Source organism: Oncorhynchus nerka, linkage group LG5, assembly GCF_034236695.1.
Source record: "Oncorhynchus nerka isolate Pitt River linkage group LG5, Oner_Uvic_2.0, whole genome shotgun sequence".
Lineage (NCBI taxonomy): Eukaryota > Metazoa > Chordata > Actinopteri > Salmoniformes > Salmonidae > Oncorhynchus > Oncorhynchus nerka.
The window spans coordinates 45566905-45592020 of record NC_088400.1 but is presented as its reverse complement, the minus strand read 5'-3'; the positions used below and the strand labels follow the sequence as shown (position 1 = coordinate 45592020).

General features: G+C 42.7%; 1 protein-coding gene across 4 annotated transcripts in view; it reads right to left on the bottom strand.

Annotated features, from left to right (window-relative positions):
- The window catches only part of LOC115129601 (ecto-NOX disulfide-thiol exchanger 2-like), a 164989-nt gene that overhangs the window by 9931 nt on the left and 129942 nt on the right, over window positions 1–25116 (bottom strand). Inside the window, exons 9-13 of one of the 4 annotated variants that reach the window (XM_065018692.1) lie at window positions 22940–23142; window positions 18775–18921; window positions 12506–12562; window positions 11716–11772; window positions 306–414 (exon numbers count right to left, since the gene is read on the bottom strand). In XM_065018692.1, coding sequence (XP_064874764.1) covers window positions 306–414; window positions 11716–11772; window positions 12506–12562; window positions 18775–18921; window positions 22940–23142 — 573 coding nt within the window. Of the gene's footprint in view, window positions 1–305; window positions 1127–11715; window positions 11773–12505; window positions 12563–12867; window positions 13119–18774; window positions 18922–22939; window positions 23143–25116 lie in introns of those variants that run through there. The other 3 variants (XM_065018689.1, XM_065018690.1, XM_065018691.1) reach the window with 3 other exon arrangements.

Genomic DNA, 25116 nt, shown 5'->3' with positions numbered 1-25116 from the left:
CGCTAACAATAACCAGTTAAATGAACAAGCAGTGTATGAACAAGCAGGGTCTTTTTCCTAGAGTGGATAGCGCTAGGGGAATGTTCTCCATTGTACGTACAAATGTTGTTAGAAGGTTGTAGTAATGTTGTCTGAACATACCAACAAGCAAGGCTTCTTCCTCAGAGTTTACCGGACTAAGGTTGCAATAATGTTTGGTGAATGTTTCAAGTAGCAGGGCTTCTCTGAGTGGACAGGAATTGTGGGAATCTTCTCCTCCAACTAGGTTAATATAACATTATAGTAATGTTGTTAGGTGAACATACCAACTAGCAAGGCTTCTCTCTCAGAGTGAACAGGATTGGAGGGACTCTTCTCCGGGGGCAGACTCTCCTTCTCCTGACTGCAGGACACCACTTCTAACGCTGATGCCTCCTACAGTAAAGGAGTTGAAAACACTGTTAGACTGGTAGAGGACACACAAACACACACTGTGACGAATCTGGCTGTTGCATGTCACATAATTTTTTTAAAAATATGACTGGAACAGACTTCCTCAAAATCTTGAGTTTTATTATTAGGTCTAAAAATGTGCAAATACTCCCTACTCATCCTTGCATTCTCTCAGAGAGGAAAAAGTAACGCGATAGGGATAACTAAGCCCCAAATCTGTCTTCTCCAGCAGGTGGCAGTTTTTCGTTTATTTTCACTCACCAAGCCAGGATTTTATTTTTTTACCCTTATTTTACCAGATAAATTGACAGAACACATTCGCATTTACAACAACGATCTGAGAGATAGTTAAAGGGGATAGTAAGGTGGCCATGATGGTATGAGGGCTGGATTGGGAATTTAGCCAGGACACCGGGGTTAAAACCGTAATCTTACGATAAGTGCCATGTGATCTTTAGTGACCACAGACAGTAAGGACACCCGTTTAACATCCCATCCGAAAGACGGCACCTTAGACAGGGCAATATCCCCAATCACTGCCCTGGGGCATTGGGATATTTTTTTTAAACAAGAGGAAAGAGAGCCTCCAACACCACTTCCAGCAGCATCTGGTCTCCCATCCAGGGACCCGAGCAGGACCAACCCTACTTAGCTTCAGAGGCAAGCCAGCAGTGGGATGCAGGGTGGTTTGCTGCTGAAAAAAAAGAAGAGTGTGTCGAATTTGGTTAACAAAAATTGTAATGGCTTACTTTGCTATGTGTGGCTTATTTGATCGAATATAAGTTTCGTAATGATTTGTTTTTTTTACGAGTGTACTGATATAAGTAGGACATGTGATATGCTGGCAACTTTGAGAAAAACACTTAATATCGGAGTTGTGCCTGGTCATCACTAGTTGCCACAGTCATAAGATCCGCCTATTTCTCCAATTTCAATCATTAAAATGTGATTTACCACACTGCTAACCGTAACCCTAATCTTAAATTATGACCAAAAAGTACATTTTAGTTTTCATGATTATCTATGATAGAGCTACTTTCTGCGGCTGTGGTAACTAGTGGAAACCGTTGTGCCGGTCGTTCACACGGGTATCTGCCCTCTCATTGGCTAGAATGGTCCCAGCAGATCATGCCTCCTCCAAACTGCCTGACATGTTTTAAGACATTTATTTTCATAGAGTATGTGGTCAATATTATGGATAATCTGTGATACTACCAAACCTTTATGCACCTGTATCTAATAAGCAGGCTAACTTGGTGGGAGGGCTTTCAATTAACACCATTAGCCTAGCCCATCCAAACACACATGAAACAACCACAAAATATAATTATTTTAAAAGTTTGTAACTGGAATAACTCAGCTGGTACCTGGATTATATAGAAACAAACATTCAATAAATACAATTATAATATGGGGAACACACACACACACACACATTCTTGTTTATATAACCTTGTGGGGACACACAATTCAGTCCCATTCAAAATCCTACTTTCCCTAACCCCTAACCCCTAATCCTAAACCCTAACCCTAACCGTAACCAAAAAACCTAACCTTAACCCTAAACCTAACCGTAGCTCCTAACCCTAAAACTAACCCTAGCTCCTATGTATTTATTTTATTTAACCCTAACCCTAAACCCAAACCTAATCCTAACTCCATAGAAATAGCATTATTTTGTTCGTTTACTATTCTTGTGGGGACTTCTGGTAGAGTTAAACACGTCCACACACACAGTTAATATAGTTTAGTAATTTTATATGACATTCAGCTTAGTTGCAGTTCGTTTTTAGACTTAATTTATATGATTTAGTTTGAGTTTTAGTGTTCGCGACAGAAAGTAGCCTATGCGTGGGAGGCTAGGAGCCATTTATGTGTTGTAGGCCTATAGTCCGTTTTTTTTGTAACTTCTTGACCCTGGGGGGGAAGTAATACATAAGGTGATGGGCGAGGACCATAGACTTGGATAGACATAACATCTCTGTATCGGTGTCATGACGGCATCTGTGTGCATTGAGGCCATCTCCATCTTAAAATAGTACAACTCCAACTGGGTCATTGGGTCATGCCAACCATGTTATCAGAAGGGATCAGCCAATGAAGTTGGAAGTCCCGCCCAGTTGACTAAATCTAAACAGCGAAAGCCCTGAATGGCGTTGCCCATGCTAACACAGGCTTTTGGCCACTAGAGGACTCCATACAACTTTGCTCAATGGAGATGGAGCCACTGATGAGGGAAGCAGAGCCTTTTGTACTTCGGCAAATTAGAGAGCACAGCCATGGAGCAGCAGGACCCAAATAAGATGCCAGCACGATGAATCATCTCGACCACAGTGCTTCAGAAATATAGCTTCCTCTCACATCGAAGATTGTGTTTGAGGTCACTGTCCAGATGGAGAGTCAACCTGGCAGAGCATTAAGTGTCGCGTGTGAGCTGCGGAAATACCAGTTCTGGCAAGCAAGGATGGCAAGCAAGGAACTCTATGGCCAGGACATGGTTTTGGTTAGGTTTAAACTATAAATCAATCCTAATGTGACTTGGATTTCAAGGATAAGTGCCTAGACTGGTGCAAGAAATCTGGCGGAATGAAACTGTTTACATCAAACCAATGTTGTTGTTTTTTACTTTAGTAGTAGATATAAGAAGAAACAAGTACCTTTATTTGACAGAGGATCAAACAACAAATTACGTCATCAAATCAAATCAAATTGTATTTGTCACATACACATGGTTAGCAGATGTTAATGCGAGTGTAGCGAAATGCTTGTGCTTCTAGTTCCGACAATGCAGTAATAACCAACAAGTAATCTAACTAACAATTCCAAAACTACTGTCTTATACACAGTGTAAGGGGATAAAGAATATGTACATAAGGATATATGAATGAGTGATGGTACAGAGCAGCATAGGCAAGATACAGTAGATGGTATCGAGTACAGTATATACATATGAGATGAGTATGTAAACAAAGTGGCATAGTTAAAGTGGCTAATGATACATGTATTACATAAGGATGCAGTCGATGATATAGAGTACAGTATATACGTATGCATATGAGATGAATAATGTAGGGTATGTAACATTATATTAGGTAGCATTGTTTAAAGTGGCTAGTGATATATTTACATCATTTCCCATCAATTCCCATTATTAAAGTGGCTGGAGTTGAGTCAGTGTCAGTGTCAGTGTGTTGGCAGCAGCCACTCAATGTTAGTGGTGGCTGTTTAACAGTCTGATGGCCTTGAGATAGAAGCTGTTTTTCAGTCTCTCGGTCCCAGCTTTGATGCACCTGTACTGACCTCGCCTTCTGGATGATAGCTAGGTGAACAGGCAGTGGCTCGGGTGGTTGATGTCCTTGATGATCTTTATGGCCTTCCTGTAACATCGGGTGGTGTAGGTGTCCTGGAGGGCAGGTAGTTTGCCCCCAGTGATGCGTTGTGCAGACCTCACTACCCTCTTGAGAGCCTTACGGTTGAGGGCGGAGCAGTTGCCGTACCAGGCGGTGATACAGCCCGCCAGGATGCTCTCGATTGTGCATCTGTAGAAGTTTGTGAGTGCTTTTGGTGACAAGCCGAATTTCTTCAGCCTCCTGAGGTTGAAGAGGCGCTGCTGCGCCTTCTTCACGATGCTGTCTGTGTGAGTGGACCAATTAAGTTTGTCTGTGATGTGTATGCCGAGGAACTTAAAACTTGCTACCCTCTCCACTACTGTTCCATCGATGTGGATAGGGGGGTGTTCCCTCTGCTGTTTCCTGAAGTCCACAATCATTTCCTTAGTTTTGTTGACGTTGAGTGTGAGGTTATTTTCCTGACACCACACTCCGAGGGCCCTCACCTCCTCCCTGTAGGCCGTCTCATCGTTGTTGGTAATCAAGCCTACCACTGTTGTGTCGTCCGCATACTTGATGATTGAGTTGGAGGCGTGCGTGGCCACGCAGTCGTGGGTGAACAGGGAGTACAGGAGAGGGCTCAGAACGCACCCTTGTGGGGCCCCAGTGTTGAGGATCAGCGGGGAGGAGATGTTGTTGCCTACCCTCACCACCTGGGGGCGGCCCGTCAGGAAGTCCAGTACCCAGTTACACAGGGCGGGGTCGAGACCCAGGGTCTCGAGCTTGATGACGAGCTTGGAGGGTACTATGGTGTTGAATGCCGAGCTGTAGTCGATGAACAGCATTCTCACATAGGTATTCCTCTTGTCCAGATGGGTTAGGGCAGTGTGCAGTGTGGTTGAGATTGCATCGTCTGTGGACCTTTTTGGGCGGTAAGCAAATTGGAGTGGGTCTAGGGTGTCAGGTAGGGTGGAGGTGATATGGTCCTTGACTAGTCTCTCAAAGCACTTTATGATGACGGAAGTGAGTGCTACGGGGCGGTAGTCGTTTAGCTCACTTACCTTAGCGTTCTTGGGAACAGGAACAATGGTGGCCCTCTTGAAGCATGTGGGAACAGCAGACTGGTATAGGGATTGATTGAATATGTCCGTAAACATACCGGCCAGCTGGTCTGCGCATGCTCTGAGGGCGCGGCTGGGGATGCCGTCTGGGCCTGCAGCCTTGCGAGGGTTAACACGTTTAAATGTCTTACTCACCTCGGCTGCAGTGAAGGAGAGACCGCATGTTTTCGTTGCAGGCCGTGTCAGTGGCACTGTATTGTCCTCAAAGCGGGCAAAAAAGTTATTTAGTCTGCCTGGGAGCAAGACATCCTGGTCCGTGACTGGGCTGGATTTCTTCTTGTAGTCCGTGATTGACTGTAGACCCTGCCACATGCCGTTGAATTGAGATTCTACTTTGTCTCTGTACTGACGCTTAGCTTGTTTGATAGCCTTGCGGAGGGAATAGCTGCACTGTTTGTATTCGGTCATGTTACCAGTCACCTTGCCCTGATTAAAAGCAGTGGTTCGCGCTTTCAGTTTCACGCGAATGCTGCCATCAATCCACGGTTTCTGGTTAGGGAATGTTTTAATCGTTGCTATGGGAACGACATCTTCAACGCACGTTCTAATGAACTCGCACACCGAATCAGCGTATTCGTCAATATTGTTATCTGACGCAATACGAAACATGTCCCAGTCCACGTGATGGAAGCAGTCTTGGAGTGTGGAGTCAGCTTGGTCGGACCAGCGTTGGACAGACCTCAGCGTGGGAGCCTCTTGTTTTAGTTTCTGTCTTTAGGCAGGGATCAACAAAATGGAGTCGTGGTCAGCTTTTCCGAAAGGGGGGCGGGGCAGGGCCTTATATGCGTCGCGGAAGTTAGAGTAACAATGATCCAAGGTTTTTCCACCCCTGGTTGCGCAATCGATATGCCGATAAAATTTAGGGAGTCTTGTTTTCAGATTAGCCTTGTTAAAATCCCCAGCTACAATGAATGCAGCCTCCGGATAAATGGTTTCCAGTTTGCAAAGAGTCAAATAAAGTTCGTTCAGAGCCATCGATGTGTCTGCTTGGGGGGGATATATACGGCTGTGATTATAATCGAAGAGAATTCTCTTGGTAGATAATGCGGTCTACATTGGATTGTGAGGAATTCTAAATCAGGTGAACAGAAGGATTTGAGTTCCTGTATGTTTCTTTCATCACACCATGTCTCGTTAGCCATAAGGCATACGCCCCCGCCCCTCTTCTTACCAGAAAGATGTTTGTTTCTGTCGGCGCAATGCGTGGAGAAACCCGCTGGCTGCACCGCCTCGGATAGCGTCTCTCCAGTGAGTCATGTTTCTGTGAAGCAAAGAACGTTACAGTCTCTGATGTCCCTCTGGAATGCTACCCTTGCTCGGATTTCATCAACCTTGTCGTCAAGAGACTGGACATCGGCGAGAAGAATGCTAGGGAGTGGTGCACGATGTGCCCGTCTCCGGAGTCTGACCAGAAGACCGCCTCGTTTCCCTCTTCTTGGTCGTTTTTGGGTCGCTGCATGGGATCCATTCCGTTGTCCTGTTTGAAAGGCAGAACACAGGATCCGCGTCGCGAAAAACATATTCTTGGTCGTACTGATGGTGAGTTGACGCTGATCTTATATTCAGTAGTTCTTCTCGACTGTATGTAATGAAACCTAAGATGACCTGGGGTACTAATGTAAGAAATAACACGTTAATAAACAAAAAACTGCATAGTTTCCTAGGAACGCGAAGCGAGGCGGCCATCTCTGTCGGCGCCGGAACAAATTTGACTCATGTTTATGTAATATTAAACATGCATCACTGACTAACCCCTTCAAATAGGGCTAATAAAAACAGCTGCAACAACAGCAAAAACATAATCAGTACAACACTTCACAAATATATCAGTTAACAGCCAGCCAGCTCTCCAAAAACTCTTGGGATGCAGGGAAAGAAACCAGATCCAGTGCCACAATGCACTTTTTTGGATAAACAGCCATCCTTGCTTGCCAGAACTGGTATTTCCGCAGCTCACATGTAACACTAAATGCTCTGCCAGGTTGACCATCCAGCTGGACAGTGACCTCAAACACAATCTTCGATGCGAGGAAGCTATATTTCTGAAGCACTTTGGTCGAGATGATTCATCGTGCTGGCATCTTCCTGGGGTCCTGCTGCTCCACGGCTGTTCTCTCTAATTACTGAAGTACAAAAGGCTCTGCTTCCCTCATCAGTGGCTCTATCTCCATTGAGTAAAGTGCCAGTCACATCCTTAGGTCCATCAGGCAACATGCTGCAGGGGTTGGCTCAAAGTTGGCTGCCATAGGATTCAGTATGCATGCAAAGCGCTGATGCGGTGACTTCAGGAGGACCTGTGCCAACTGTTTTACCACAGTAGTTGACTGCAACTGTGCCTCAAGGTTGAGAATGCACGGCACCAGATCAGACAGCAACTGTCTATCAGTTTGAAGTTCGTCGGTGTGAATTGCGAACGGATCCAGGAACTTCACAAGCTGCTCTAGCTTGGCCCAGTCATTGGTCGGCAAGTTGGTAAAAGTTGAAAAAAAAAACTTGAATACCACTTGATTTTTATCCAAATATTAGAAGAAAAAAACTACAATTTAACAATTTTTATTTTTTAAATATTTTTTTTTTACATAGTTTTAGTAGTTTTAGTTTAATTTCAGGTTACTAAATAGATTTTCTAATTGTTGTTTTTATTTTAGTTTCAGTTTTCGTTGACTATAATAACCTCGACATACACACAAAGTTAATGCCGTTAATGATTTTATTGATGTCATTAATCGAATCTCCATTTTTCACCGCATGGGCCCTTTTTAAGCATATGTGTTTCCTCACAGACACTGCACTCGGTGGCAACTGCTGTTATGTAGCGCTGTCTGTTTGAAGAATCCACTATGCTCACAGGTTTGACTTACAGAGAGCTCAATCAAACACATTCCCAGACATTTCTTTAGATAACAGCCACAAGATCATTTGTACAGAATAGCTAGCTAATTATAATAACGTTAGCTCACTAGCTAACCAAAATAATGTTTACAATGCCATTTGGCTGAATGCCTCTTGATATGACTAACTTCCCACAACTATTTTAATCAGAACAGGACATCCATTCCATTTAGCTACTGTTTTTGTTATAGGTCTCAGGTCAAAAGATTTATCGCAATTATCCCAGTTCTAGTTGTAGTAGCTTGTGGACTAGTGCATGTTGAAGTCGTCTAGGCTAGATCTAATGGTTGTTTTAGCCTACATTAATTCAGACCGGGCTGACCTGTTGTCATTGTTTTCTGTGGAATTCATAACACTGTTGGGCAAGTTTAAATGCTCTTTGTTCTTTGTAGAGCCAGTTATTTTTTCCTGTAGTCAACCATACAATCTGAAATTGGGAGAACACTCATTTAGAATGCCTGGCTGTCACTTTAACAGTACTTGAGTGTGTGTGTATTAGTGAGCGCTCAAGTGTTAAACTTTAAGAACATCGAGGGAGTAGGCAGGCCTACTTAAATATTGGAAGCATTTAGTTTCTGATACAGATTATTTTGTGTTTTCGTCCCACAGCATAGTATGCCTGTAACTCAATGCACTGCTTTTTAAATAGAAACATCTTTCTTTATGGTCAAATTTGAGCAAATTCAAAAATGGCTGTTAATCACAATTAACTACAGAAAATGATGAGATTAATTATTTTAATTGTTTGACAGCACATACACACACAGACAATCAGTACCTAGCAGCACCTGAAAACACACCACACACACTCATATCAGACAGATGCAATGGAAGATCAGGGGGGAGACAAATGCAGGAAGATAATTCAGAGAGGGAGCCGACAGCAATAGTTCTACCAGAGGGTGGAAACAGAGATAGAGAGAGAAAGCTGAGAGTGTTAGCGATGCTAATGATCAAGCTTTTGTTTACTGTGGGCTTCTGACAGGCTGGCAGAAGGAGGGTCAGGTATGTGTGTTTGTGACTGATGTACAGTGCCTTCAGAAAGTATTCCCCTTGACTTATTCTACATTTTGGGGTGTTACAGCCTGAATTCAAATGAATTCAAAAAATTCCTCACCCATCTAAACACAATACCCGATAACGGCAAAGTAAAAACATGTTTTTAGAATTTTTTGCTAATTTATTGAAAATTAAATACAGAAATATAAATTTGACATAAATATTCACACCCCTGAGTAAATACTTTGTAGAAGCACCTTTGGCGGCGATAAGTTTAAGAGCTTTGCACACCTGTATTGTACAATATTTGCCCTTTATTCTTAAAAAAAATATTCAAGCTCTGTTGATTGTTGATCATTGCTAGACAGCAATTTTCAAGTCTTGCCATAGATTTTCAAGCCAATTTAAGTCAAAACTGTAACTAGGCCACTCGGAAGCATTCAATGTGTCTCTCGGTAAGCAACTCCAGTGTAGATTTGACCTTGTGTTTTAGGTTATTGTCCTGCTGAAAGGTGAATTAATCTCCCAGTTTCTGTTGGAAAACAGACTGAACCAAGTTCTTCTATAGGATTTTACCTGTGCTTATAGTTAGTTGTATTATGTTTTTATCCTAAAAAAACTCCCTAGTCCTTGCTGATGACAAGCATACCCATAACACGATGCTGCCACAACCATGATTGAAAATATGAGTAGTACTCAGTAGGGGTGTGACAATTAACCATTTTGCTTAACTTTTAAACTGATATGAATAGTTTTTTGGAGTTTTTTATCCAAGTCCATTTACAATGCAGAATAATTGTCCTATTACGCAAGTATGACCGCTACAGCCGAGGAATAAAGTTATATCTACCACAAACATTTACAGTCATAGAACACAGTTACAGTAACATGTCGATAGTGACAACACTTTTCAGACAATTAAAAAAGTGCCACATCAAGTCTGTACCTTTTCAGACAGTAGAATTCTGCTCCTTTGTAAAATGTTCTGTATTTTTTCCCTTACAACAATAAACGTCACTGATTGATGTGCTGCTATAGTTTTTTATGCAGTGTTTTATGGTAGGGTAGCAATGTGTTTTATTTAAACTAAATGTTTTGGTAAGTCACTGTATTTAACAAACTTTAAAGTACTTTTTTAGGAGAGAGTGGTCTGCGCACAGGCAGCAGACATGCAGGCTGCGCGCAGCAGCTCAATATTATTTTATTGACAATTCTGGTTGCCAAGTTGTGGATTTAAATCCCGCTCCCTTATTGTCAAGTAAAATGTCTGTTTCTTGTTGGCATCATGTTGGCATTTAAAAAACTGTAGTGTAGCCTACCCTAACAGACAGACAATCAAACATACATGGGACCACATTCCATGATGCCTAAAAAGCGTAATCATACAGGTTACCGGTAGCCTACTGTAATTTCATATGAAAAAAAAACGAAGAGCAGGCAGCCCTGTGCACGCAAGACTATCGGCTATAACAAAAACAATAATATGCTTTGTCATAACAGAACTGTGATTTTAATTAAGTGAAAAAAACGAACAAAAGAAAAACATTGTTTTTCGGGTAGGGATCTTTCATAACGTTAAGGATCCCAACTTCGTTTCAAAGTTTAAACGCTCACACCCCTAGCACTCAGTGATATGTTGTGTTGGATTTGCCCCAAACAATAACGCTTTGTATTGAGGACAAAAAAGTACATTTCCCTGCCACATTTCTTTCCAGTATTACTTTAGTGCATTGTTGCAAACTGGATGCATGTTTTGGAATATTTTATCTGGTTATCATTTAGGTTAGTTTTGTGGAGTAACTACAACATTGTTCATCCATCCTCAGTTCTGTCATATCACAACCATTAAACTCTGTAACTGTTTTAAAAATCCCCATTGGCTTCATAGTGTAATCCCTGAGCGTTTCCCTTCCTCTCCAGCAACTGAGTTAGGAAGGACGCCTGCATTTTGTAGTGACTGGGTGTATTGATACACCATCCAAAGACTAATTAATAACTTTTCCACGCTCAAAGGGATATTCAGCATCTGCTTTTTAATTTTTTTTACACATCTACCAATCGGTGCCCTTCTTTACGAGCAATTGAAAAACCTCCCTGGTATTTTTGGTTGTATCTGTGCTTGACATTCACTACTCGATTGAGGGACTTTACAGACAATTGTATGTGTGGGGTACAGAGATGAGGTAGTCATTAAAAGCAAAGAATTACTCAGATAAAAATTACTCTGACAAGTTTCAAAATCTCGCTGAAGTTTCTAGCACAAGCATTATTAGCTAGCTGGGAAGGGCTCAAGCAGGACGACTGATTCAACTGATTGAACCGAATCTGCTCGTCTCCCCTCGACTCTCGCTGCGCGACATATGTCATAAATTTGGGCACCATGCGTGTACTCTCGCTTAGCCTAATTAAATTTGCCTGTGATAAATTATTACAGACAAAGCGTAATTAACCAAATTAATGCTTGTGATGCGCACCCATCAAATGATGCAAATGTAAGATCAGCCTGCAATGTACTGTACTTGAACCAACGATACAGATGTAACCATGTGCCATTTAATGTATTATCTGATCGGTACTAGTGCTTGCAAGTCCAAATTCCATGTGCATTTCAGAGGTCACATTTATATGTCAATGTAAAAATATTTAAATGATCTAAATTAGGAAAGGTTTCATGGCACACCTGAGAGTTCCTCAAGGCACACTGTTTGGGAACCACTATATTATGGGACAGGACCTTGATTTCCTAAACCAGTTGTGTTGGGTGATTTATCCTGCAACAAATAAAGTCCTCCTGCATAAGATTCGCTTGTAATGATCTGTCATGTAATGATCTAAGGAGAGGAGAGGAGAAAAGAGGAGAAAGAGCGAGGATAGAAAGAGAAATATAGTGGAATAGAGAAAAAGAGGAACAGAGAGAGATTTTACAGCCCTTTTCTACTTACATTGACTTGATTATCTCTCTCCTCGCTCGTTCTGTCGTCTTGCAGGGACATCTCCAGCTAGAGTCAATTATGAAAATTAGAAAAGCCGTCACCGTCTAACATGTCAGATTCTTATGTAAACACACACACACACACACACACACACACACACACACACACACACACACACACACACACACACACACACACACACACACACACACACACACACACACACACACACACACACACACACACACACAGGGGGAGAGACAAAGGAGGCAGAGAGAGGGGAGAAAATACAGAGGGAGCCGATGGCAATAGTTCTAACAGAGGGAGGAAACAGAGAGAGAGAGAGAGAGAAAAGAGAGAGAGAGAGAGATGAGAGTCCTAGCGATACTAATGATCAAGCTGTTGGTTACTGTGGGTTTCTGACAGGTAGGCAGGGGGAGGGAGGGACGGAATGGTGTTTGTGTCTGTATGACTGATGTGTTTGTGTGTGTGGGCGCTGCCCTGTCTGACCCAGTCGTGGTGGGCTAATACTCCTCACTATGCTATTATGTGTGTGTGATTGGACAAGCCCTTGACTTCCTAACCCAGTTGTGTAAGGTTGATTTATCTGGCAACAAATAAAGTCATTCTGCACTGGATTGGCCTGTAATGATTTGTCATGTCACTGGAAGAGAAGAGAGAGGAGAGGAGAAATAGGGAGGATACAGACACTAACAGAGAGGGGAATAGAGGAAAAGGGAGAGAGAGGGAAAGAGAAAGAGAAAAAGTAGAGCAAGTGTCACAGCCCTTTTCCACCTACATTGACTTGATCAGCCCTCTCCTTGCTCCCTCTGTCATCTTGTAGGGAAATCTCCAGCTAGAGTCAATTATAAAAATGAGAAAAGCCAACACTGTCTAACATGCCAGATTCTTATGTAAGTAGACATGAGTGTACACACACACAAACACTCACACTGACCACAAATATAGAGAGCAACGCCCTCTGCAAATTGATTTATCTTCCTTCCAATGATTCATCTCTGTACGTACGCATGCTATAATGACCATATTTCCCATGGATCACTGCTTGGTGACACATTTCAGCGCCTAGGGGTAATCTAATCTAAGTAAGGTACAATACATGACCAAAAATATGTGAACACCTGCTCCTCGAACATTTATTTCCAAAGTCATGGGCATTAATATGGAGTTGGTCCCCACTATGCTGCTATAACAGCCTCCACTCTTCTTGGAAGGCTTTCCACTGATGTTGGGCGATTAGGCCTGGCTCGCAGTCAGCGTTCCAATTCATCCCAAAGGTGTTCGATCGGGTTGATGTCAGGGCTCTGTGCAGGCCAGTCAAGCTCTTCCACACCGATATCGACAAAACATTTCTGTATGGACCTCGCTTTGTGCATGGTGGCATTGTCATGCTGAAACAGGAAAGGACAGAATCAGCTAGAATGTCATTGTATGCTGTAGCGAATTCCCTTCACTGGCACTAAAACAGCCCCAGACCATTATTCCTCCTCCACCAAACTTCACATTTGGCACTATGCATTTGGGCAGGTAGCGTTCTCCTGGCATCCGCCAAACTCAGATTTGTCCGTCAGACTGCCAGATGGTGAAATGTGATTCATCCCTCCAGAGAACGCGTTTCCACTGCCCAGAGTCTAAGGGCGGCAAGCTTTGCACCATTCCACTACATGTTTTCAAATATTATTTCATAGTTTTCATGTCTTCACTATTATTCTACAATGTAAAAAATAGTAAAAAATTAAGAAAAACCCTAGAATGAGTAGGTGTGTCCAAACTTTTGACTGGTACTGTCAAGGGTAGCGATGGGTACCGAAACCCGGTATTAAACGGGCCCTGGGGCTAAATTATGAAAGACCGTAGTAACGATAAGCTCCAACGTTATCAGTTCTGCTTTCGATACTGGAGAAATTAAGAACATACATTTCCTATTTATTGTTGCTACATAAACATTATCTTGCACATTTTGTCTCACCAACCATTTCTAATTTGCAATAAGATTAAGCCATTCGTCTATGATGCATTTTCGCTATTCCCAATCCAGAAGAACAATTCAACAACATGAAAACAATTTTTTTTTTACTGTAGGGAGATGAGCAAGGCACTAAACCCCAAATATACCACTCCCTCCAGGAGTTACCTCAGTGATACATTAATTCCTACCTGGTATGGTGTAGAAAATGTCAATGTGATCACTGAGCTGAAGGACGTGCCAAAGCTGGCCATCACATCAGATGGGTGGACCAGCCTCTGTCAGGACCACTATCTCACTGTTACAGTGCCCTACACAAGCCAGGGCAGTGTAAAACAGAAGGTCCTCCACACCAGGGCAGTATACAAATCGCAAACAGGCGAAGTAGTGGCAGAGGAGATCTCAGACATTCTGGAAGAGTTTGAGATAGAGGCAAGCAAGATTGTAGCTGTGACTGTTGATAATGCTGGCTATATGGATGTTGCCATCAAGAGGCTAAACATCCTAAAAATAGGATGCTTTGTGCACGCATTAAATCTGGCATCCCAGAAAATCTACAAAATGACTTCCATTGATAAATGGGCAGCCCGAATCAGAGTAGTGTTCGTGTGGTTCAAGAGATCCTCAATGTCCAAAACAATCTTGAAGGAAAAGGAGCAGCGCCTTACTTAGTAAGAAGCCAGTTCACCCTGTTAAAGTATTATTTTGAAATTCCCTCATTTAACAATTTAATTAAATATTCAAGTGTGCTGTAATTAAATGTATGTTGTTTTTCCTTGTTGTTTCAGGTCTTCCGCAACACTCAAAACTCATACTTGATGTCAAGACAAGATGGAATCCAGCGATCCAAGCAGCAGCCTTGGACCCACGGCTGCGAAAAGCATTGACCAAAGACAACCTGGACCGTCTGAAGGACGAGGACTTCCGTAAGGCTGAGGAGTATGTCCAGCTCATGAGAATCCTCTATACATCCACAATGTGTGTCATGTGAAAATAATGCCACCTGTGGACAGATCATACCCATCCTCCAACAACTGCTAGAGCACTAAACTGTGGAGCATGAAGATACAACATTTGTGGCAACCATCAAAGAGAAGGTGTGGGAAAATCTCTCAGAGCGCTATCAGGATAAGGACATTCATGCCTTCCTGCATGAGGCCACAGCATTGGACCCCAGATTTAAAGGGAGGCCGGTGAGTGACGCCACCTGAGACAGGCTGAGGAAGGCAACTGTTGAGGTCAATGTGACAGGAGCAACACCAAGGCTGTCAAAGGAGCCGGAGAAGACAGACACAGAGTACCAGCAACAGGAGGAGGAGTCTGAAGGAGAAAGAAATAGAGGAGGCAGTCCCTCCATTGTACAAAACAAGGGGTGCCTTGGAGGAGCTGTTCTCAGAGGAGGACAGGGAGTTGAGGTTGACGATCCAACAGAACACCTCGTCCCTCACCCTCAGCGATTGTGTTGACCTAGAGGTCGAGCTCTACAAAGGCCTGCCTCCCATCCCCATTGCTGAAGATCCTGTGATGTGGTGGTGGGAGAAGTGAGCTACTCTGCCCCTCCTCACAAACATTGCAACAAGCTACCTCTGTGCTCAAGTCTCCTCCACCCCTAGCGAGAGGGTATTTTCGACTGCAGGGAACACAATAAGCCAGGAGAGGTCCTGACTTCTGCCAGAGAAGGCAAATATATTGATCTTTCTCCAGAAGAACTGATAAGAACTGTTAGTCCTTTTGCGGCCTACCTGCGTGCCCCACCCGTGTTGCTCTATACCACTGTATTTTCTTTTGCAGGAATAAAAAAAAAAAAGGTTTTACATTTTCACCATCACAACATTAGAGCCGATAATAGTGATTTGTTCAAAACATTGCTGTTTCTTTTGCTGTAAAATAATAGTTCAATTTTTTATTTAACATTTCAGAAAATAAAGCAATGTTAATTCTGTCCTTAATGTCTTTCGTTTTTTTCATAAAATATAACAAAAAGAACCGATGAAGTACCAGATCGATAAGCAGTATCAGTAAGAGTAGTAACACCGTTAAAATCTTAAAGATACCCATCTCTAGTCAAGGGCTCCAATACAATCCAGGAACGATATGTTTTAGTTTGAAATGATTCGGTTTAATTAGAGAATGATTCGATGAGATTCGTTTCGATGTGATGCACTAACATTTGTTGCATAAACACTTTCCATTCTAAATAAAAATCAAACTACATAGATTATTAGTTCAATGACAAAGCCTAATGTCACGCAAGCCAAATTACTATTTAAATGCTGAAGGTGCTGCGTAGATGTGCAAGATCAGGAACCTAAACTTGCCTTGGTCAGCACACGAAGCTGGGCACAGTGCGCAGTTTGACTAGGCTACTGATAGTGTCTGGGGTTGTTCGGCATGCAAATTGACTTACAGTCATGGCCAAAAGTTTTGAGAAAAACACAAATACTAATTTCCACAAAGTTTGCTGCTTCAGTGTCTTTAGATATTTTTGTCAGATGTTACTATGGAATACTGAAGTATAATTACAAGCATTTCAGTGTGTGTCAAAGGCTTTTATTGACAATTACATGAGGTTGATGCAGAGTCAATATTTGCAGTGTTGACCCTTCTTTTTCAAGACCTCTGCAATCCGCCTTGGCATGCTGTCAATTAACTTCTGGGCCACATCCTGACTGATGGCAGCCCATTATTGCATAATCAATGGTTGGAGTTTGTCAGAATTTGTGGGGTTTTGTTTGTCCACCTGCCTCTTGAGCATTGACCACAAGTTCTCAACGGGATTAAGGTCTGGGGAGTTTCCATGGACCCAAAATATCAATGTTTTGTTCCCCTAAGCCACTTAGTTATCACTTTTGCCTCATGGCAAGGTGCTCTATCATGTTGGAAAAGGCATTGTTCGTCACCAAACTGTTCCTGGATGGTTGGGAGAAGTTGCTTTCAGAGGCTGTGTTGGTACCATTCTTTATTCATGGCTGTGTTCTTAGGCAAAATTCTGAGTGAGCCCACTCCCTTGGCTGAGAAGCAACCCCACACATGAATGGTCTCAGGATGCTTTACTGTTGGCATGACACAGGACTGATGGTAGTGCTCACCTTGTCTTTTCCGGACAAGCTTTTTTCCGCATGCCCCAAACAATCAGAAAGGGGATTCATCAGAGAAAATTACTTTACCCCAGTCCTCAGCAGTCCAATCCCTGTACCTTTTGCAGAATATCAGTCTGTCCCTGATGTTTTTCCTGGAAAGAAGTGGCTTCTTTGCTGCCCTTCTTGACACCAGGCCATCCTCCATAAGTCTTCACCTCACTGTGCCTGCTGCCATTCCTGAGCAAGCTCTGTACTGGCGGTGCCCCGATCCCCACAGCTGAATTAACTTTAGGAGACGGTCCTGGCACTTGCTGGACTTTCTTGGGCGCCCTGAGGCCTTCTTCACAACAATTGAACCGCTCTCCTTGAAGTTCTTGATGGTCCGATAAATGTTTGATTTAGGTGCAATCTTACTGACAGCAATATCCTTGCATGTGAAGCCCTTTTTGTGCAAAGCAATGATGACAGCACGTGTTCCTAGCAGGTAACCATGGTTGACAGAGGAAGAACAATGATTCCAAGCACCACCCTCCTTTTGAAGCTTCCAGTCTGTTATTCAAACTCAATCAGCATGACAGAGTGATCTCCAGCCTTGTCCTCGTCAACACTCACACCTGTGTTAACGAGAGAATCACTGACATGATGTCAGCTGGTCCTTCTGTGGCAGGGCTGAAATGCAGTGGAAATGTTTTTGGGGGATTCAGTTCATTTGCATGGCAAAGAGGGAATTCATATGATCACTCTTCATAACATTCTGGATTATATGCAAATTGCCATCATACAAACTGAGGCAGCAGACTTTGAAAATTAATATTTGTATCATTCTCAAAACTTTTGGCCACGACTAAGAGATCAATGACTGTCACCACAGGTAAATGCAGTTTGACACTGAAGGAAAGGATGCATCATTTGTCACAAAAGATTAGGTATTTTTGGAAGGTAGAAAGTATGATATGAGAAAACATTTGGATCTGGAACCACTGGACAGTTACTTTAACAAACATAACATGCAGTCTGACCGATGCATGTTACATTTGGATCAGTTTGGGGTTCGCAGACCGACACATTTGAATCAGGGAGTACACCGCTGATTGGCCAGCTCATCCTCCTCTGATAAAGTGGTGGTGAAACTAGTAGTTAGTTTGAATAGGCCAGTTTGATGTAAAGAGGATTGACCCGTCTCTCTCTATATATGGCATACTTAAGCAATAAGGCGCGAGGGGATGTGGTATATTGGCCAATATACCACGTCTAAGTGCTGTTCTTCGGCAAGTCCCGAAGCAGAGTGCCTGGATACAGCCATTAGCCGTGTGTATTGGCCATACACCACAAACCCCAGAAGTGCCTTATTGCTATTATAAGCTGGTTACCAACATAAATAGAACTGTATTTTTGTGTCATACTCGTGGTATATTGTCTGATATACAGTACACATGACTGAAAGACCGTTTTAGCCAATCTGCATCCAGGACCCAAATTACACGGGTTATAACACTAAATGACCTGTCCCTCTTCTTTCTATCCATTCTAAATTACCTGTCTCTCTCTCTCTCACCACTGTATATGGCATTCTATTTGACCCTCTCTCTATGGGATTCCAAATTAACTATTTGAAATCAATGTCTAGTGGGGACACTAGAATATATGTAATTGCATTTCTTCAATATCCCAGTGTCAGCTGATCTACCCCATATATATATATATATATATATATATATATATATATATATATATAGGGGTAGATCAGCTGACACTGGGATATTGAAGAAATGCAATACCATTTGGAATTAAATTAAATACACTGTAATTCAAGTCTACCACAGCCTGGGTTCCAGTAGCAGACCAATTATTTCAGAAATATTTCTCATGTATTGAAACTCATTTTGAACTAATTTCATTACAATTACAGCACAAATCCGATATTGTAATTCCATTTCAAACCCCAGGAGTTTTTCAAACAAGCTGTAAAGTGTGCATGTGTTGTGTGTGTGTGTTACTGACCTGTGGTGTGTGTGTTGTCAGTGTTTTCAGGCTCTGCAGTCCTTCCTTGAGGCTCTTTACTTGACTCTCCAGCTGCTGTTTGTCCTCCACAGTCTTCTCCATCTCTGCCTCCCGCTGTTTCATTTCTTCACACATCTTCAGCAGTTGCTGCAAACAGAGAGGAGATACAGTTAGCCACATATACTATTTAACCCGTACTTTTCTGCTACAGAGGTGGCACAGCTAGCCACAGATGCTAACTAAGGGTCTGCTACAGAGAGAAGGCACAGTTAGCTACAGATGCTAACTAATCTTCAAAGACACAAATGTTAACTAACCCTTAAGACAGAGGAGGCACAGTTAGCCACAGATACTAACTAAGGGTTTGCTACAGAGAGAAGGCACAGTTAGCTACAGATGCTAACTAATCTTTAAAGACACAAATGTTAACTAGCCCCCTTAAGACAGAGGAGGCACAGTTAGCCACAGATGCCTGCTTACAACAGGCATATACCGCATGCTAGTTATTAACCTTTTTTGCAACAGCTTTTGAGAGGAAACCAAGTTAGCGCTTATGTTTCAGGGTTTGCTATTGAGTAGGAACTTTTAGCTCATAGCTTATCTATCTAGTCTCTCTGGTGCTGCAAATTAGAACCACGTAGGAGCTGAAAAGTCCTTTCTCCTTATCCATTTCAGCTTATCCATCACAGTCTCAGTTGGGTTTAGGCTGAAATACGGAAGTATAACATGACTCACAAGTGAAAGAAATTCATAGAACCTGGGCACACTCAAGTCACCTGCTGATAATATTTGATGGTAATTTGCCAGAGCCTGCATGACAACGCAATTTAGCATGGAGCAATAAGAAGCATCCAATTGGTCTCTTCCTCCTCATTTTAATCCATTCATTTAATCTTTCCATGGACATGTTCAAACTTGCGTGTTAGAAATGTAATTACCATCTGTCTATTCAAATGAGCAGGAGGACGACACATTATTTATGCTCAAAACCAACATTTAAAAAAAAACATTTCTATTAACTATGACCGCTGACAACTTGAGGATATTTGATGACCTAGCAGGTGATGGGAGCAACAGATTTCCTGCCTCAGAGGGTTGTTTACCTTACCAATAGTATGATGGTTGTTTTCTCTGAGAGGGAGATTTTAATAGAAAACCCTTCGAGCTGGTTGGTATTGGTTTCTGTAGAGCACATATGTCAGAGTCAAGGCCCGCGGGCCACATCCGGCCCGCAAGAAGGTTTTTTATGGCCCCTGGGATGATCTTGATTTATTATTAGAACCGGCCCGCAGCAAGCCGGCAGCCCGCAGATCTTTTACACGCACCAATACTACATTTCCCACAATGCAAAGGTGACGCACCGAGCAGTAGGCTGCTTCATTTCAATATTTATTGGCACAGCAGTCGTCAGCATCACAGTAAAATTAACTTTCAGATACCCATCAAAAATGGCAAAACGGAAGGTGGATACTGAGAACCGGGGGTTTCAAACAAGGTGGGAGTCGGAGTATATGTTCACGAAGGTAGCTGGAAAACCTGTGTGTCTTCTGTGTGGAGAAAGTGTGGCGGTACTGAAAGAGTATAATCTGAGACGACATTATGAAACGAAACACGCGGACAAAAACAAGAATATGGACATGGAACAAAGGCTACAAAAGGCAGAGGAATTAAAACGAGGCCTCAAATCTCGACAGGCTCTGTTCAAAAAGCCAAATCACAAGGCCAGGCTGCTGTCAAGGCCAGTTTTATTTTGGCAGAAGAGATCGCTAAATCAGCCCGGCCATTTACGGAGGGGATTTCATCAAAAACTGCATGATTAAAGTTTGTGACGAAGTTTGCCCAGAAAAAAGGCAACTCTTTTTAAATGTGAGTCTGAGCAGAAACACCATTGCCGAGAGAGTAGACCAGTTGTCCATCAATCTAAAAGAGCAGCTTGTGAAAAGGGAAAAGATTTTATTGCATATTCCTTGGCTGTGGATGAGAGCACCGACATTTCTGACATTGCCCAGTTGTCAATTTTCATCCGCGGAGTGGACTCCAACCTAAGCGTGACAGAGGAGTTTTGGCTTTACGTCCTATGCATGGCACAACTACGGGGCATGATTTGTATGAAGAGGTGTCAAGATGTGTAAATGAGATGGAGCTGCCTTGGGAAAAACTCGTGGGTTTGACAACCGACGGAGCACCTGCGATGTGTGGACACAGGAGCGGACTGGTGGCGAAGATACGGGAAAAGATGCAAGAGGAAAACGCGACAGGTGAGCTGACAGCTTATCATTGTATCATACACCAGGAAGCGTTGTGCGGTAAAGCCTTGAAAATGGAGCATGTAATTCATCACGCGCACAGTTAACTTTATCAGAGCCAAAGGTTTGAATCACCGCCAGTTCAAGGCATTTCTGACGGAGTTAGAAACGGAGCATGGTGATTTGCCTTATCACACAGAGGTGCGATGGCTAAGCCAGGGAAAGGTGCTTCAAAGATGTTTCGAGCTTCGTGAGGAGATTTGTCTGTTCTTGGACAGCAAAGGGAAAGACACAACACAACTCCGAGACGAAATGTTTCTGTGTGAAATGGCTTTTCTGTGTGACATTACGAGTCATCTGAATGCAATAAACTTGCAGCTGCAGGGTCGGGATCGTGTCATCTCTGATATGTACAGTACAGTGAAGGCATTTAAAACCAAACTGACTCTGTGGGAGACGCAGATGCGGAAAGAAAATTTGAGCCACTTTCCCAGCTGCCAGACCATGAAAGAGAAGCTCTCTACCAGTGCGTTCCCGAGCACACAGTTGGCTGATAAAATAGGTATGCTTGCCGCTGACTTTCGACCCGATTTGCTGACTTTGAAGCACAAAAAAGCAGGTTGGAACTGCTCGGTAACCCATTTGCTGTTGACGTGGAAAGCTCACCACCAAACCTCCAAATGGAGTTGATTGACCTCCAATGCAATGATGCACTGAGGGCAAAATATGCGGCAGTGGGTGCTGCGGAGTTCGCCCGTTTCCTCCCGGCACAATGCCCCAGCTGCGCATCCAGGCTGCTCAAACGTTGTCTATGTTTGGCAGCACATACCTGTGTGAACAACTGTTTTCTTTGATGAACCTGAACAAAACATCACACAGAAGTCGACTTACTGCTGAACACCTCCACTCAATTCTGAGGATTTCTTCAGCTCAGAGCCTTACCCCGAACATTGATGAACTTGTGGAAAAGATGGGACACCACCAAGTATCACCCTCAACCTCAAACAAGTGAACATTACTGTGCAATCACATATTTAGAGTTTTTACTCAGTTCAAGTTTAAAAGTTAAAATTTAATATTTGTTTTCACTGCATGTTACTTCTCCTTAAACAAAGTGTTGTTTTTGATTAATAGATTTTGCACTTTATTTTTTTGTATTTCAATCCAATTATATTTTTAAATATTTCAGTTGAGTGGATGATAGAAAATTGCTATTATTGTTTTTTCTTTGAAGTAAATTTAGCCCACTTTTGCTAAAATACAAAATATAGTCTACTGATGGTGCCTTGAATACCGGTTTCTTTCATTTAATGTTCATGTTATGGGGATATTTATATAAAGGAAATTTGTCTTTTGTGTCTGTTGAAAATTAAAGATTACTGACAGAGCCATAAGAAAATATTGCTTTATTTATCTGATCATATTGTAATATATTTGTTAGGTTTTCAGTAGGTTCAATTAGGTTCACTAGACTATATGCGTCATTTAAAAATTTTTCAATGAACATTCGAACAGTCCGGCCCTCGTCTTGTAGCTGATTTTTTTATTTGGCCCTCCGTCCATTTGACTTTGACACCCCTGCTGTAGAGCGTCGAGGACAGCAGAGTGACCAGATTCTAGAATGACTCACTCCCTCTGACGTCTTTCTATTGTTCTTTCTTTTTTCTCTCTAACCATCCATCTAACTCTGAGTGCATTGTTTTCAGCTTGCATCTCTCCCTACCACTCTCTCATCTCTTTATTAGTGCTGTGTGTACGTGTGCACGTGCCTGTGTGTGTGTGATTGAGAGGGCAGTTCTCTATCCACCTCCATTAAAAGTGACTTTTCATCAAAACCAACAGATTATGACTCTCACCAGCTAGAATCTGCAGGACTTGCTGCAAAAAGTTAAGCTATAGTGGGTGTGGTTGAAGTATACCTTCTGCATGCCCTGTAGTGCCTGTTGTAGAAAGGTTAGTTGTTGCTGCCTGCAGGCGTCCTCTTCACTGTGTTGTGGAGGTGTGTGTTCTTGGTTCTTGCCCTGCTCCTGCTTCAGCAGCTCCACCTCGTTTCTGTAGGCATCCAGCTGACAGCGCAGAGAGTCATTCTCCTCCTTTAGAGCCTCCGCCTGGGACACAGGGCCTACACACACACACACACACACACACACACACACACACACACACACACACACACACACACACACACACACACACACACACACACACACACACACACACACACATGCACAAGAGACATAGAACATCACAACTGCAGTATCATAACATTATACTGTGTAAACAGCCTTCAAATGTCTATTGATGATCTGAGGACATACTGCAACTCTACAGGAGAGGCTTTGAAATCCTAACCTGTCCTATAATGAACAGACAGGAGAGACAGTGTGATGAGAAATACTCAAGAAATCCTAACCTGTCCTATATTAAACAGACAGGAGAGACAGTGTGATGAGAAATTCTCATGAAATCCTAACCAGTCCTATATTGAACAGACAGGAGAAACAGTGTGACGAGAAATACTCATGAAATCCTAACCTGTCCTATATTGAACAGACATGAGAAACAGTGTGATGAGAAATTCTCATGAAATCCTAAACTGTCCTATATTTATGTCAGGAGAGACAGTGTGATGAGAACTACTCATGAAATCCTAACCTGTCCTATATTGAACAGACAGGAAAGACAGTGTGATGAGAACTACTCATGAAATCCTAACCTGTCCTTTATTGAACAGACAGGAAAGACAATGTGATGAGAACTACTCATGAAATCCTAACCTGTCCTATATTGAACAGACAGGAAAGACAATGTGATGAGAACTACTCATGAAATCCTAACCTGTCCTATATTTAAGTCAGGAGAGACAGTGTGATGAGAACTACTCATTAAATCCTTACCTGTCCTATTTTGAACAAACAGGAGAGACAGTGTGATGAGAACTACTCATGAAATCCTAACCTGTCATATATTGAACAGACAGGAAAGACAATGTGATGAGAACTACTCATGAAATCCTAACCTGTCCTATATTGAACAGACAGGAAAGACAATGTGATGAGAACTACTCATGAAATCCTAACCTGTCCTATATTGAACAGACAGGAAAGACAATGTGATGAGAACTACTCATGAAATCCTAACCTGTCCTATATTGAACAGACAGGAAAGACAATGTGATCAGAACTACTCATGAAATCCTAACCTGTCCTATTGAACAGACAGGATGAGACGCTGATGAAAACTACTCAGCCCCTGTTCCTTTGGGCTTTGAAAGGAGAGTCTTCATTCTCCAATGCTGTCTGAGGGGACATGTGTGATGTAATGAGAGGGTGTGTTTGTGTAGCTGAGCTGGAGACATAAGACCTGAGAGTGATTGTGTAAGAGAGGCCTAGCACAGTGTGTGCTCGTGTTAGAATGAGCATAGAGACTCATGCTGGCTTCTTTGAATCAGGCATAGGGTGTGTTTGAACCAAGAGATACAGACTTCTAAGACACAGAGACCTCTGAGTCATCTGTGTGTGTGTGTGTGTGTGTGTGTGTGTGTGTGTGTGTGTGTGTGTGTGTGTGTGTGTGTGTGTGTGTGTGTGTGTGTGTGTGTGTGTGTGTGTGTGAGTGTGAGAGATCTAGCAGCAGGGAGGTTATGGGTGAGGTGTGTATTAATCAGGGAGCCTCATCAAGTTGCTGTCTGGGGTAGCCAGCCGATTCCCCCTCCACAACGTGACAGGCTTTAGCATTGACTCCAGCAGCTCAGCACAGGGCTGCTGACAGGAGAGAAGCACAAGCATATTCCCACTCTATACTGCATGAATGTAGAAGCACCAAGCCATTCACACTCTGCACTATGTATCAATAGAACACTTAACCATTAGCATCGATTAGCTTTTAAAGAAACAGGCTGGGTGGGCTCCTCCTGTGTTCCTGGGTTACAAGGATCCTTAGCAGGTGTGAGCTAATGCTGTAAATATGAAGGGGTTTTACAACACCTGTCCCCTCAGCACATCCTGTGCCCTTCTCCACAGCGTTCCCATCCAACAATGTGACAGCCTCCTGACAACGATTGTTATCTGTGTTTTCTAATAAGCAAAGACGCACATGA